Here is a 13,583-nt window from a genome sequence, read left to right on the forward strand (position 1 = left end):
TTAGGGTTGATAGTTCCAGCTATGTCTGGCCTCACAGGAACCCCCTCAAAGGCACCATCCATGTGAGTAAAGCCCTCTTAGACTCTCCAGAAGAGTCTTCTCACTAGCTGAGTATCACTGTTTGAACCCAATCAAACCACATGGAGCAGAAGAATTGCTTAGCTGAGTCCCTCTCAAATTCCTGACCTGCAGAAAATGTGAATTATAATAAAATGCTTGTTGTAAGCTGCTAAATTCCAGGGCACTTTGTTACGCAGCAACATGTGACCAGAACACTTCATCAAAAGCAGACTTGAGGCAGCAAATTAGAGAGACTGGGCTGGTGGAAGAAAGTGTACAGAGAAGGGAATGGCAGCTGATAGCCCAGTGACACAGGAGACAGAAAAACATGAAGACAGATGCAGAAAAAAAGAAGAGAAAAAAGAAAAGAAAAAAGAAAAACATGAAGACAGTTACAAGAACCAGAGTGCTGCGATCAGGAACCTTTAAGAGCAGACATCAAGAGTCCCCTCCACCTTACTGTGCCCAGCTGACAATGTCAGGGCGTTATCACAAAAAACAGCACATGTTCATGACAGTTTCCCTGAATCATGAAGAATGTTTAAATTTTGTTCTGAATCTTCTTTCTCTACACATGCAATGAGGGTAATACTCTAATCACCTTCCAATGTATTTCTCTCCTTGCTGTCTCCAATTCTTCTGCCACTATAGCCCAAAGAAAAGGGAAGAGCAGAGCCCTCCCCAGAAAGGAGGGAAGGAAGTAGATGTGACATATTCCTTCCTGGTAGGAAGGGGAAGTAGAAGAAAAGGCTTTGGGGGCTCCAGGGTGAGAGGAGGAAAACCACAAGAGGAAGTAGGCATATTGGCATGTCCTGGTTCTGAGTTCAAAAACTGAGTGCAAAAAGAGACACATGGTAGAAGGAGTGGGGGCGGGAAGGCAGCTGAGAACAGAGGAACTTTTGTTCTGCTTTCAAATTCGGTTTCCAGAGGAACCCCACCGTGGTAAAGCATGGCATCCTGACCAAGTGGGGGCGCCGATGAAGAAGGGAAGTAATGGCCTGGCATGTTCAAGGAGAGGGGTGCAAGGGTGAGTCTCCCACTAGGCTGAGTCCTTCAGTGATGGAGAAGAGAACGAGATAGTCCGTTGTGCTTTTCGTGGAGAATGGGAGGTAAACTGAGATCTGGGCTCCTATGGGGCTGCTATGATGGAGGACAGGGTGACCTAGAGTAGAGACTGCCAGATATTCAGTCCATAAGGAGCAGTGTGCCCAATGTGGAAACACATCCCCAACAGGTGTTAAATTCCACCTACTTAAGCCCCAAGCTCTCTGCCCTCTGCTACCACAGCTTTCCTGGGGCTCCCCTGAGATCCTCATGGTCCAGCAACAGATACTACAGCATCTGTTCCAAGTGGTTGGTGCTCATCCCTGCTGGTTGTTAAATATTTTGAGTATCATCTGCACAAGTGGCCAGTCTAAGCCAGCAGAGAAACATGGCCGTGGCCAAGACACACAGAACCTATGGAGCCAGGGAGGGGCACACTGGACCCAACTTGGTCATTGTCAAGGCTCTGATCCAGCTGCGAGACCAGACCATGGGTTTTCCCAGCCACAGACCTCTGCAGTAGATTCAGCAGGACACCCGATGACCAATCAGGTCCAGGGACATCTCCATGGAAACCAGTGAGGTCCTCAGGCCATGAGGTGTGGACCACCACCCTCCCTATCCTGCCCTAGGGACATGGCTTCCCGATTGTCAGACTCCTTCCTGGCTAAGAGGTAACAAACTCTGAAAGCCTGAGCATCTACTCAAAAGAGATTGAATAAATCCAAGAGAAGCAGATGTGAGCCAGAAAGATGGGGATGATATGGTACTGCTAGGTTTAATTCCCCTTGCCTAATGAAAAGGGGCCTTGAGACCAAATGAGATTCTTATTAGAATAGTTATTAAGGGGTACCCAGCTGGCTCAGTTAAGCATCTGACATCAGCTCAGCTCACGATCTCATGGTTAATGAGTTTGAGCCCTGCATCAGGCTCTGTGTTGACAACTCAGCGCCTGGAGTCTGCTTCAAATACTGTGTCTCCCTCTCTCTCTGCTCCTCCCCCACTCACATTCTGTCTGTCTGTCTGTCTCTCTCTCTCTTTCTCCCTCTATCTTAAAAATAAAGAAACCTTTTCAAAAGTTTAGAACAGGTATTAAAGGTACATTTTTTTGTCATCAATTTGTAGTGAGTATAAATTTTCACCATGCTACCTACATTTTAGAAATATTTCCTTCCAGAATTAAGTTGTCAAAAAACGTGAGTTTTTCTCTTTACGCATTGAAAGATCATCTTCCACTCTCTGGAAAATGTGCCCAACCAGAACAGCTTGTCCTCTGAGGGTCACATAACGTGGCAGCTTTCTCTACCTCTGTGTAAAACCAAACAATTGAAAACCCAAGCGGNATTTTCAAAAGTTTAGAATAGGTATTAAAGGTACATTTTTTTTGTCATCAATTTGTAGTGAGTATAAATTTTCACCATGCTACCTACATTTTAGAAATATTTCCTTCCAGAATTAAGTTGTCAAAAAACGTGAGTTTTTCTCTTTACGCATTGAAAGATCATCTTCCACTCTCTGGAAAATGTGCCCAACCAGAACAGCTTGTCCTCTGAGGGTCACATAACGTGGCAGCTTTCTCCACCTCTGTGTAAAACCAAACAATTGAAAACCCAAGCGGTTTTTATCTATACCGTGTGGGGAAACCCTTTGCCACAAGAAAGCCCACTGAAGCCTGAGGACAGCCCAGACGTACTGGGTTTTCCACAGACCCAAAAAGTCCCATCAAGAAGCCCTCTGCTGTCCTCTGTGGCTGAGGCCGAACGTTCTAGTCACACACTGTCCCTTGGGACTGCTCTCAGCTTTGCAATACTCAACCCCCTTGTCAAAATGAGATCTGTGAAGCTGGAAGGTCTGAAATCCTGTTTCCTCCACCCTAACTGAGCAACATACTGTGGTAGATGGACTCACGCTCACCAACATCTGGAACTCTTCTACTTTCGGGTACACACAGGATTTCACTTCTCTGTACCCTTGAAGTTAGGCATAGCCACGTGACTGGTTATAGCCATGAAAAGTAAGAGAGAAGGATGTGGTCACTAAGCGTTTCATTTCTGGTGCTTTACCCTCCAGCACGCTTTCTCTGAGCCCTTGTTTATTGACGGAGGTCAAATAGGATCATCAGGTCATCCTTATGGGAGGCTGAGGTCTATCTACCTCCATCCATGGATTCACTCAATTGTTATCTGCATGTTGTTCTCCTTCTGTTAAGTAGGAGAAACACATATTTCCCACCCCAGCACTCATGTCAAAACAACCCCGCAGATGGTGTCCATGAATTTTCTTTTGAAAATGTCCTCAACTGGCTACAGTGAACCGTCCACAGCCTCACACAGCTGACCAATGCCAATGAGATAGCATGAGCAGAAGAAACTCGTGTTAAGCTACAGGGATGTTTTAGGTTATTTCTAACTTGGAATGATATGCACATCAATCAAAGAAAAGAATTAGGACATCGTATTTGTTTTCCACAGCTGCATAGAGATACTATGAACTCAGTGACTTAAAATAACGCCCATTCATTAGTCACACTGCTGTAGGTCAGATGTCTGGTCTCAGCTTGGATGATGTCTCTGCTCAGGGTCTAGCAGACTATCAAAGTTCAGGGTCCAATTCCAAGCGGTTTTTGGTATAAGTCAGTTCCTTGTGATTGTACAACTGGGGTCCCCACTTTTGTGCCGACTGTCAGCCAAGGCTACTCTCAGCAGCTAGAGGCCACCCGCTATTTCCTGCCCCATGGCCACCTCCACAAGATGACAGTTTGTTTTCTCAAGGCCAATAGAACAATATTGGATGTTGTTTCATGTGTCTCTGACCTCTTGACTCTGACCTCTAGACCTATTTTTTTAAACAGTCCACCTGGTTGTGTCAGGCACACCCAGGAAAATTCCTTTTGATCACCTTCAAGTCAACTGATCAGGATCTTAAATTACACCTGCAAAATTCCTTCACCTTTGTGGTACAAGGTAAACCTAATCATTACATTCTTATATTCCCCCCTCATTCAGGGGAGGAGATATACAAGGGCATGGATCAGTGAGGGTTGTCTTAGGATTCTACTTACCGTAGACATTTAAAAAACATCCTGATGAATATTAGCTCTAGAAAATCCAGGACCCAGCCACAGCTTTGCATTCACTTCTTCCTTGCTCCCAAGTAAGAAAACCTTGTCCCAAATGTTCTGGAGCCTTGCTACTCAAAGTGTGGTCCATGACCAGCAGCATCACTTGTGAAGAGGGACAAAATCTCAGCCCCCACCTCAGACTCAGGCATCAGAATTATGGGCATATTAACAAGATTTCTAGGTGATTGAGAAGCACTGATCTTTAGATTGGCTCGTCCTTAAATAAAGTAGGCAGATGCCTACATGGAGTGAAAGCACAGCTTATATTAAATCCCCGTGCCCTGATCACTCCAGCCTTTCAGAGCAGTTTCTGAAATTTTGCTGTCAGAATCACATAATCTGATGATGATATTGAGGATGGTGATTCTAGCTAACATTTGCTGAACATCAATAAACGCTAAGACATGGGCAAAGTTCTTTTAATTTCCCCCCACATGTAATGAACTACATATTATTATTTTCACTTTAGACATGAAGACATTGAGGCTTACAAGAATTCCCTACTCTTCTATGGAAATACAAATTAAAGTGGTAGGGCCAGGATTTGCCACAACTCAGGGTGTATGTGATCATATTGTCAGAAGTTGTCAAAGCTAGTCCATGAACCACAAACTGGGGTCTGGGCTAATTCAACTTGTAAGTAAGCATTATTCAGCCAAAATGATGGTCTTACTTTTTACTGAATGTCTTTCCCAAGGGACAAGCTCGTTCCAGTTGGCCACAAGCCCAATCACTCACAGTTGACTTACTGCCTGGACCCTGAGTACACTCAGGCCTGAAATCCCCACTTAAGTCCACGTATTCTTAAATTTCCCCTTGACATTTCATGACAAATGTGGGTGGTATGAATACTTTCCAGAGATCCTTAACAACAGCACAGAGCCTCTGCTCCCTAGCCTATCCCTGTCATCTGATGAGTGAAACTAATGTCCAGAAACTAAGGTACATGTCTAAGTCACATAGCAAGATAATACTAGATTCTAAATTGGGCTCTTTTAGCCCTGCAATCAAATACCACAATCATTTGCCTCCTTGTGTTTAGGAAATTATTTATGCTCAATATGAAACAGAGGTTCTTAACCAAAGTATGTTTCAGAAACGTTTGGATGGAGTTTAATACTGATTCTCAGACTTCTCTCCTATTCACACCACTGGTGAGTCAAATGCCCATTTATCTGAGATTCATCAGATAAATTACAAGTTCAGAATGCAGGGTTTGAAGGGAGGAATAAGAAGTCCCTGAATAGTTAATGGAAGGTGGGACAGTAAGGAGTGTAAGGGACAGAATAGGGCAGTGGATCTCAGCCTTAGATATACATTGGAACTCCCTGGAAAGCTTTAAAATTTTTCTCTTAATGTTTATGCATTTTTGAGAGAGAGAGAGAGAGAGAGCAGGGGAGGTGAAAAGAGAGAAACACACAGAATCCAAAGTAATCTCCAGGCTCTGAGCTGTCAGCACAGAGCCCAAAGCGGGGCTCGAACTCACAGACTGCAAGATCATGACCTGAGTGGAAGTCAGACACTTAACCAACTGAGCCACCCAGGTGCCCCTAGAAAGCTGTAAACACTATTAATGCCTGGATCCCAGCCCCCAGCATTAATTGTACTGTAATTGGTCCCAGGTACAGACATTTTTAAAAGCTCCCCCAAGTGATTCTAACACTTGGCCAGGGGTGAGAACCACTGGAGCAGGGTCTCTGAGATGATCAAGTATTAACAGCTCCATCACAATTTTCCTTGTGGCCCCCCTGGGTTTGGCCCATCACCTGGCCATAGAAGTCTCCATATTGCTTTCATTTTTTTTTTGCTGCTCTTTGCCACCCCCTGCCTCTGATAAGCAACATTCCTTCATTAGGGAAAATAAAGTTGATAGGAGACTGAGGTCAAGTTTCAGACACTGAGATACCTACTGTCCCTGCTGTGGCCATTTGCCCATCTGTTAAGTAGAATTCTCCTATTTAAGACCTCTGGCCACTAGCACTCATGTCAAACCCAGGAGGTCTCTGAGAGCTGTTTTGAAAATGGCCTCAAAAGGTTCTCATCCTGAAACAACTCTCTGGTCAGTTTGCCACTGGATGTAAAACTTCTTGTTGCTGCCTAAGGAAGTGGTTCTCAAAGTGTGGTCCCCGGACCCACAGCACCAGCATCACCTGGGAACGTCTCAGAGATGCAAGTTCTCAGACACTCTGCACACAAGTACTGAATCGGAAATCTGAGCAGACCCAGCAGTCTGTACTTACTAAACCCCTGGGTGCTGGTGCACCCTCAAGTTTGAGAAGCACTGGCCAAAGGCACTGTCATGGCCATGTGCCCCCATACGGACAGCAGCTGACGGTAACATAAAAAGACAACTCAAAAGTTCGTCGGTCGTGTTTTTATGTGACAAGGATTCTGCTAGCCTCGGGGAGGGGAGGAGGGAAGTGGCCTGAGGGCCTTTATCACACAGTAGTTTGTCATAACAGCTGGGTTTTGAGGTCCAGAGGGAGCCAGGAGGTTGAAGGGACACCTGCTTATCAGCAAGACTTGGGAGGTGCTCCCAGGCAGCTGGGAATAAATGGAGCAGACAGTCTGCACAGCTCCTCTAACCCTATCCAAGCTTCCTGCTTGCCTTTTAGGGTAACCAAAGAGGCTAAAACATGGGAAAATGCAATGAAAATGGACAAGACTGTAATGAGGGGTGAGAGAAGGTGCTCAGTTGTGTGTGTGGGAACACCACACTGAACCAGTCAAAGGAACCCACGGCCCTCTTGGGATGGCAGGGCTCAGAAAGATGGGCCAGGGCAAGGGTGAGCTTGGTGGCGTAGGGTGAGTGTGGAGATGGGAGCAGCATCCCGATGCAGACCCCTGAGCCGCGGGGAGGGCCTTGCAAGGTCAGGTCACTCAACTGTCTATTTACAGAAGAGGAAACCGAGACAGAGACAAGGCTGGACCTGGATCTCACCAGGCTAACGGCGGAGCTGGGAGCTCCTGAGGGCACTGGGCTTCCATGAGGGGCCAAGTCCTCCTGAGGTGTGGGATTCAAGAGAGAGAATGCCAGAGAGCGAGGGCCAACATGTCGACAACACCCACAGGGCGCCAGGCTGCTCTGAGTGCTTCCCGTGACTCTCGTTCATTTACCCTTCCCACCACCTTGGGATCCTCCTCATCAAGGTCACTGTTTACAGATGGGGAAACTGAGGCACTAAGAGGTTAAACATAAATTGTGCAATGTGTTTAAGTATAAGTGGGGATAAAAATCAACTTTATTTTAAAAATTGTACCCAGTTTTATTATTTCACAAAAATGAAGCAAGATATAAAGGTAAGCTTAATGTTTCCTGGCTATTGATTACTGGGCAGCTGCTGGCCACTGGATAGATGATCTCTATCCAAATGGTGCTCCTTATTCACTGGAGTACAGAGTCTTTGACAGGCAGTCATGATATGGACACAGGTGTGACATCATACAGCTCGTAAGAGGCAAAGTCAGAATTCGAACACAGACCCTTTAGCCTCCTGTCTCACACTTTACCACCACCACCTCCTTGCTACTCCTCCAAGACAACACAGAGTCCTGGCGTCCAGCCAGCTCTGAAAGCCCCAGTGTCAGAAAAGTTACACCTACTTTAAAACGGAAACATGCCATGCTAGAAAGTTCCCTGAGTTTCCAAAGAAGAAAGCCTCTCAGTTCAGCGTAAGCTTGGTAGGCACAGCCTCCCCCGAGGTGATCTGTCTATAGCTATCAATTTCCTTTTATTGGATTTTGCACCATTTTTACCTGTTGCTTTGAATCGCAGAAGATCCTCAGAGACCCTCTGGTCCAGCCCTTTTTTGACAGAGAAACTGAAGCCCAGGAAGATCAAGGTCACCTTCATACAAGTGAAGGTAGAAGAGATGAGGAATGTCACCCAGAGAAGGCATCCAGAGACATCAGGAAAGCTACTTGAGGCTCCTTTCTGAAATGGAACCCAAGGATCCTGACCCCTCAGATTCCCCCCCCCACCACTCCCTCTCTCTCTCTCTCTCTCTCTCTCTCTTCTCATTCTCTCTCTCTCAAAAGCCTCTTACCTGCAGCCCTGCATTCTTTGACCTTGTAGCTTCTCGCCTGGGGAAGGTTGCCAGGCCTGACTTTACCTTCAGCAGAAACTCAGCAGGCAGGCAGAGATTTATATCCTCGTCCTCCAGGGATTTCCTAATAGGGCTTGTGTCACTCTCTCTGACTGAGTGGCTGTAGACACACCTTTTCCCTCCTCACAGGGGAGCACCCTCTGGCCTATGGCTCTGGGTGCGTGATCACTCAGATGGGGAAGTGGCCAAGGAAACTGTGCGTAAGTTTCCCTACTTTTTTGTGACTCGCTAAAACTTACGTACTTCCAGCTGAGAGGTGGTTTTAAAGTGATGGGTATTCTGCCTGACCATGGCTCCATCAAAGAGAAAAGGAGGTCTTCTAGTCTTTAGCCTGTGAGATAATTGATGTCTGCCCCCATGGAGCCCTTCTGGGATAGAAAGAGAATTAAGCTTTGAGTCCCCTGTGTCCCAGTCTTATATGATTTTTAATTGTTAAGGGAAGGAAGGGGGTGACTTCCCAAATCTTTATTACAATTTGTGGAATTTGCTGAACTGAATAGTTTGTCCACTGGAAATGGAAATGCGATCCTGAGTCACGTCTGTACAAACAAATGTCTCCTAACTCCCCCTAACAGGCCCAAAGGTTATGTTGATAGTTCTTCTGTCCCCCTCACAAGCCACCAGGAGTTAGAGAGGAGGGAGCCATATNACCAGTGGCTGCCACAGGAGCTTTCCCAGAGCTCACTGGGTCCTGTGGCAAATCCTCAGATGTACAGAGCCCCTGACACATTCACTGCCTTGCTGTTGGCCCAGAAGGGCTTATGAGCACCTACCCCATTTCCCCCACACCCCTGGGTCCAGTGCCCTCCTTGATATGAACACACATCCATGTGGGAAAGGATAAAAATCTTGCTAGGACCAAGGCATGGGGCCGGGACATGAACCCTTTGGATGGGTTCCTCCTATTGGGCCAAATTGCATAGTGTAGACAGAGTGTCATATAGATCCCCCTGATGGTGGATGGAAACGAATATTTATCCAAATGTCCTTAAAAATCCATGTAACTAACCTTAATGACACTTTCCATCCAATTTACTCAGATACTGAGGTTCTTACAGGTGAAAAGGCAGATAGAGAAATGCTTATAGAGAAGTTTTAGGACTTTTATATCCAGAACAAATGGCTCGAAGTTAAAAAGGCTCATGGCCCTTGTTTTATCTTTTGGCTAACAAGGAAAATAACTCTCAGGGAATCACAGCTCAGACTGGGAAAACAAACTCTGAGAAGAATACAATGGTTGACCTAGATGGAAACTTAGAGATGGTTGCAAATCCAGGTCCAGGCACGTAGGGAGACCACAGGTGAGGAAGCTGTATTAATTTATGTAACTTCATGATGATACGCCCAAAGTGAAGTTTGTTGGGCAAAGTGTAAAGGTTACACTGTATCCATGTTTATTCTTTCTCCAGCTACCAGTTGAAGGGGGAGCATTCGGTTTTGTTCTACAATCTGGAAGTGTCATCTATAAATTTTGGGTCAAGCCACGCAATTTCAAGGGTGTGAATTCACCCAGGCAGGGAAATCTCCCTAAATACCTCATCATCCCAGGATGAAGGGTATGCAAATAACTGAGTACTGTCCTCACTCTCTCTGTGGTCAACCAAACACACCAGCCCCAGCTAACCTTGCCTTGGCTGGGATCCTGTTTGCTACATAGCAGAGGGAATTCCAAAGCTTAATATAGCCAAATAGAAGAAGTGAAAACTGTGGTAAGGACCCCTCCCTAAGGAGAGAGAAAAAGAGGAGAGAAGGCGTCAAAGTCACCTAGATATGCACCCAGGTGCCTACATCCCCCATGGCCTTGTAAACTGAGGCAACTTAATCAGACTGCATGTTTATGTGTGTTACCATATACAGGAGACAAAGAAATAGAAAATGCATTAAAAAAACCATGCCATGTGATGTGGGCCGCTCATTCTTTGGGTACAAACCCAACTGAGCTGTGTGGGCATGAATAAAGTTGCTTCCTGGAAAGAAAAGCCTCAGTGTCATGACTCTCTGTGCAAGAATCCTGCAACAAAACCATGCAGTTTGCTTTAGGCCAAGTATAACTGCTGATCTTGTGATCCATAAAGAGGAATTTACATAATCTCACTTCTTCAATGGGAAAGTGCGATCACGGAGCCACAAGAATTGCTTGAATAGCCCTCTCAAGAACTAATGCCTTAGACCCAATCGTCACTGAAAGTACAGATGGAAAATGGTTACCCTGTTTATATCCCTCCATTTCCCACTCATGGTCTACACTGTCCCCTCCTCACTATCACTAGAGTGTTTGGTTCAATTTCTCCACCAACTGATGGGAAATGGACAAGGCACAGAATGTTCTATAGTATCTCGAAATCCTCTGAGGTTTGAGGTGAAAGTCACCCAGGATGTTTATTGCAAGGATTGAAGCAATGAGTCTTCATTTTTTGAACCCAGCCCTTTCCAAAGTCTGTTTTAGGTCAGAAATCAACAGCATCTTCTGAAAACCTCTGTGGTAAGCTTCCAACCTTCACTGTGATGTAGAGGCCAGAGGGTAGAGAATGGAGAGGAGGGAGTTTGGAGGAGCAAAGAATCTGTCTTGGTCACTATGTCATGGATTATAGCAGAAACAATTTGTCCCTGGTTTGATGGGACTGTCAAATTATCCTCATAAATTCACTTGTTCTTATCCTTAATTTGGATTCAAGAAAATACGGTCAGCAAGCCCATAGGGTCATTGAACATTCCAAGGCCTGCTCTGGTCAGCAGGCCAATAACAGAAAAATACTCTTGTGTCTTATTTATAGAGGCAAGAGAAAGGTCTTCCCGTCCCCATACGTAAGGAACAAACTAACAAACTAAAATATTGACTGCAAATGGGCTTCCGACTCATCTGCGAAAAGAGGTAAATGAGTTCTGTATCAGTTTCCTGTTGCTACTGTAACAAATTACCACAAACAGTGGCCCCATACAAAACCAATTAATTCTCTTACAGTTCTGGAGGCCGGACGTGTGACATGGGTCTCGGCAGGGCGGAGCTCCTTCTGAAGGCTCTTTCTAGGCACTTCTAGAGGAGGTTGCCCTCACTTGTTCACTGAAGCCTCCAGCACACTTCCCTTCCCCCCATGCTCCCACCACCACATGACCCTCTTCTTTGTATTCCTTGCTCCCTCTTATGAGGACCCTGGTGGTTATATTTGGGGCCCACTCAAATAAACCAGGATAATCTCCCCACCTGAGGATTCTTACCATAATCTCATCTGTAAAATCCCTTTTGCCATAGAAGGCAACATAATCATAGGTTCCAGGAATTGGGACGTGGGCACGTTCAGGGGACCATTGTTCAGCCATGCACAAGCTCAAAGATCGCTTCCAGTTTTGTTTTGTTTTGTTTTTATACTCACAATAAAGGCAATCTATGGAGCTCATTTGGAGATAAAACGTCAAAATCTCCCTCCCCGGCCTTTTGTGACTGTAAGTCTCAGGTCAAACGGCCTTCCTGGCCACTGTCACTCCCACCCCAATCACAGTCCACCCTAATATAGCCCTGGTTTCTATAATGGCCTCTAGTTTCCACACAGCTCTTTTTTCTGAGTCATGAGAACTTTCTCTGCCTTCTAATAATCTCTCAGTAACATATAGAAAATGTTGCTTTGTTCAGCTGACACACTTCTGAAAAGCAGTGACGGCACCTGAGTCATCCTGCAGGGCCCCAGGGGCACCCATCGCCTTCTCATCCATGTATCATGTTATATAATCTACAGCCTCACAGTGACCCCACCTGCATGGTGACACGTTGGGCCTCTGACAGGCACACACACCTCAGGCAGAGCTCTGACCCTCCAGCACACTCATCACCCCTGGGGGCAGGTAGTCACGGGCAGGCTCAGCACTCAGGCTCAGCAGGCTTCGGCAGCTGGAACGACGGCCTCCATTGAAGTTAATCACAAGGGAAAATCCACACTCCTCAGCATCCTGTCATGGGCTGGCACTCGGGCGTCCCCAGGAAGTGACACCCACAGTGGGTACACGCACTGCTTCCTCCAGCCCTACCGAAGCCATCGCCTCTGCCCCCTGGAGCCAGTGGGCAGCCAGTGACCTCAAGATGCTGCAGCTAGCCTTGGTGCACAAATTGTGACCAACGGACACACTGAACAGGGAGAAAGTGGTGACAGTCACATCCCCTAACCTGGCCTGGGAGAGGTTGAGCTTAGAGGCAAGGGCCAGTGACACGCCAATATGTATTTTATGGACTAGACAGTGTTTTTAGAGCAACTTTAGAATGAATCCGCAGGGAACTCCATTCCTATGACTGCCCAGCTCAGAGCCTGCCATTCCCCTGTATTAACCTTGGCTTTTAGTAACGATGTCTGTATCCTGAGGCTCTGACGTCCAGGCCTTGCCAAGCCCTCAAGGGCTAGTCAACTCCTAGAGGTGGCACATGACTCGGCCCCAAGCACACCTCTCAGGCATGCACCAGTCAGTGCATGCCCATGCTGCAGCCACCTCCAATGTGTCCACTTCTATGAGCTTGGTCCCCGTTTGGGGGGTCCACTTCCCCTTCAGATCAAACACCTTTTGAAGCATTCCAGTCACCTCGGGGTTGAAAAGAGTAGATTTAAAAAAATTGTTTTCTGCACCCTGTCAGGGATATCCCAGAGCTCAGCAAAGGGCAAGCCAGTGTAGAGGGCAAAGCAAGTGCGTCAGTAGGGGAAGGAAGAGCCAGCACAGCAGGGAAGGGGAGCAGAGAGCCTTGCATCAGCAAGAGCCATGCCTGGGTCCCTAGGGTAACAGTTCTCAAAGTATTGCCCAGACCAAAAGCAGCAGCATGTCCTGGGAGCCTGGTAGAAACGGCATTCTGAGCCCTCACCCCAGACTACTAAATCAGAAATAGGGAGGGACCCGGCAACTGGTGCTTACCAGCCCCCCACAGGATTCTGATGCTAACGATTTCTTCTCTTTCCTTTCCTTTCAATTTTTATTTATTTTTATTTTTTTAATGTTTATTTCTCTTTGAGAGAGAGAAGACAAAGTGTGAGTGGGGGAGGGGCAGAGAGAGATGGAGACACAGAATCCGAAGCTGGCTCCAGGCTCTGAGCTCTCAGCACAGAGCCTGATGTGGGACTCGAATTCACGAACCGCGAGATCATGACCCGAGCCAAAGTGGAACGCTTAACAGAGAGAGCCACCCAGGCGCCCCCTCCTTTCAATTTTTAATTGAGGTACAGTTAACATACAATATTATATTAGTTTCAAGTGTTCAACATAGTGATTCAACAGTTACG

At 46.4% G+C, this 13,583-nt stretch overlaps 1 protein-coding gene across 3 annotated transcripts in view; it reads right to left on the reverse strand.

Moving 5' to 3' along the window:
- Positions 1-8,447, reverse strand: part of IL1R2 (interleukin 1 receptor type 2) — a 34,132-nt gene extending 25,685 nt beyond the window's left edge. The window contains exons 1-2 of one of the 3 annotated variants that reach the window (XM_077749161.1): positions 8,272-8,447; positions 3,019-3,099 (exon numbers count right to left, since the gene is read on the reverse strand). Coding sequence is in view for 1 of the 3 variants with exons in the window: in XM_077749160.1 (XP_077605286.1) it covers positions 8,272-8,285 (14 nt within the window). In the remaining 2 variants the exon portion in view is untranslated. Of the gene's footprint in view, positions 1-3,012; positions 3,100-8,271 lie in introns of all 3 variants that reach the window. The other 2 variants (XM_077749162.1, XM_077749160.1) reach the window with 2 other exon arrangements.
- Positions 8,448-13,583: the final 5,136 nt, after the last annotated feature.

Source organism: Crocuta crocuta, unplaced genomic scaffold, assembly GCF_008692635.1.
Source record: "Crocuta crocuta isolate KB4526 unplaced genomic scaffold, BGI_CrCroc_1.0 scaffold118, whole genome shotgun sequence".
NCBI lineage: Eukaryota > Metazoa > Chordata > Mammalia > Carnivora > Hyaenidae > Crocuta > Crocuta crocuta.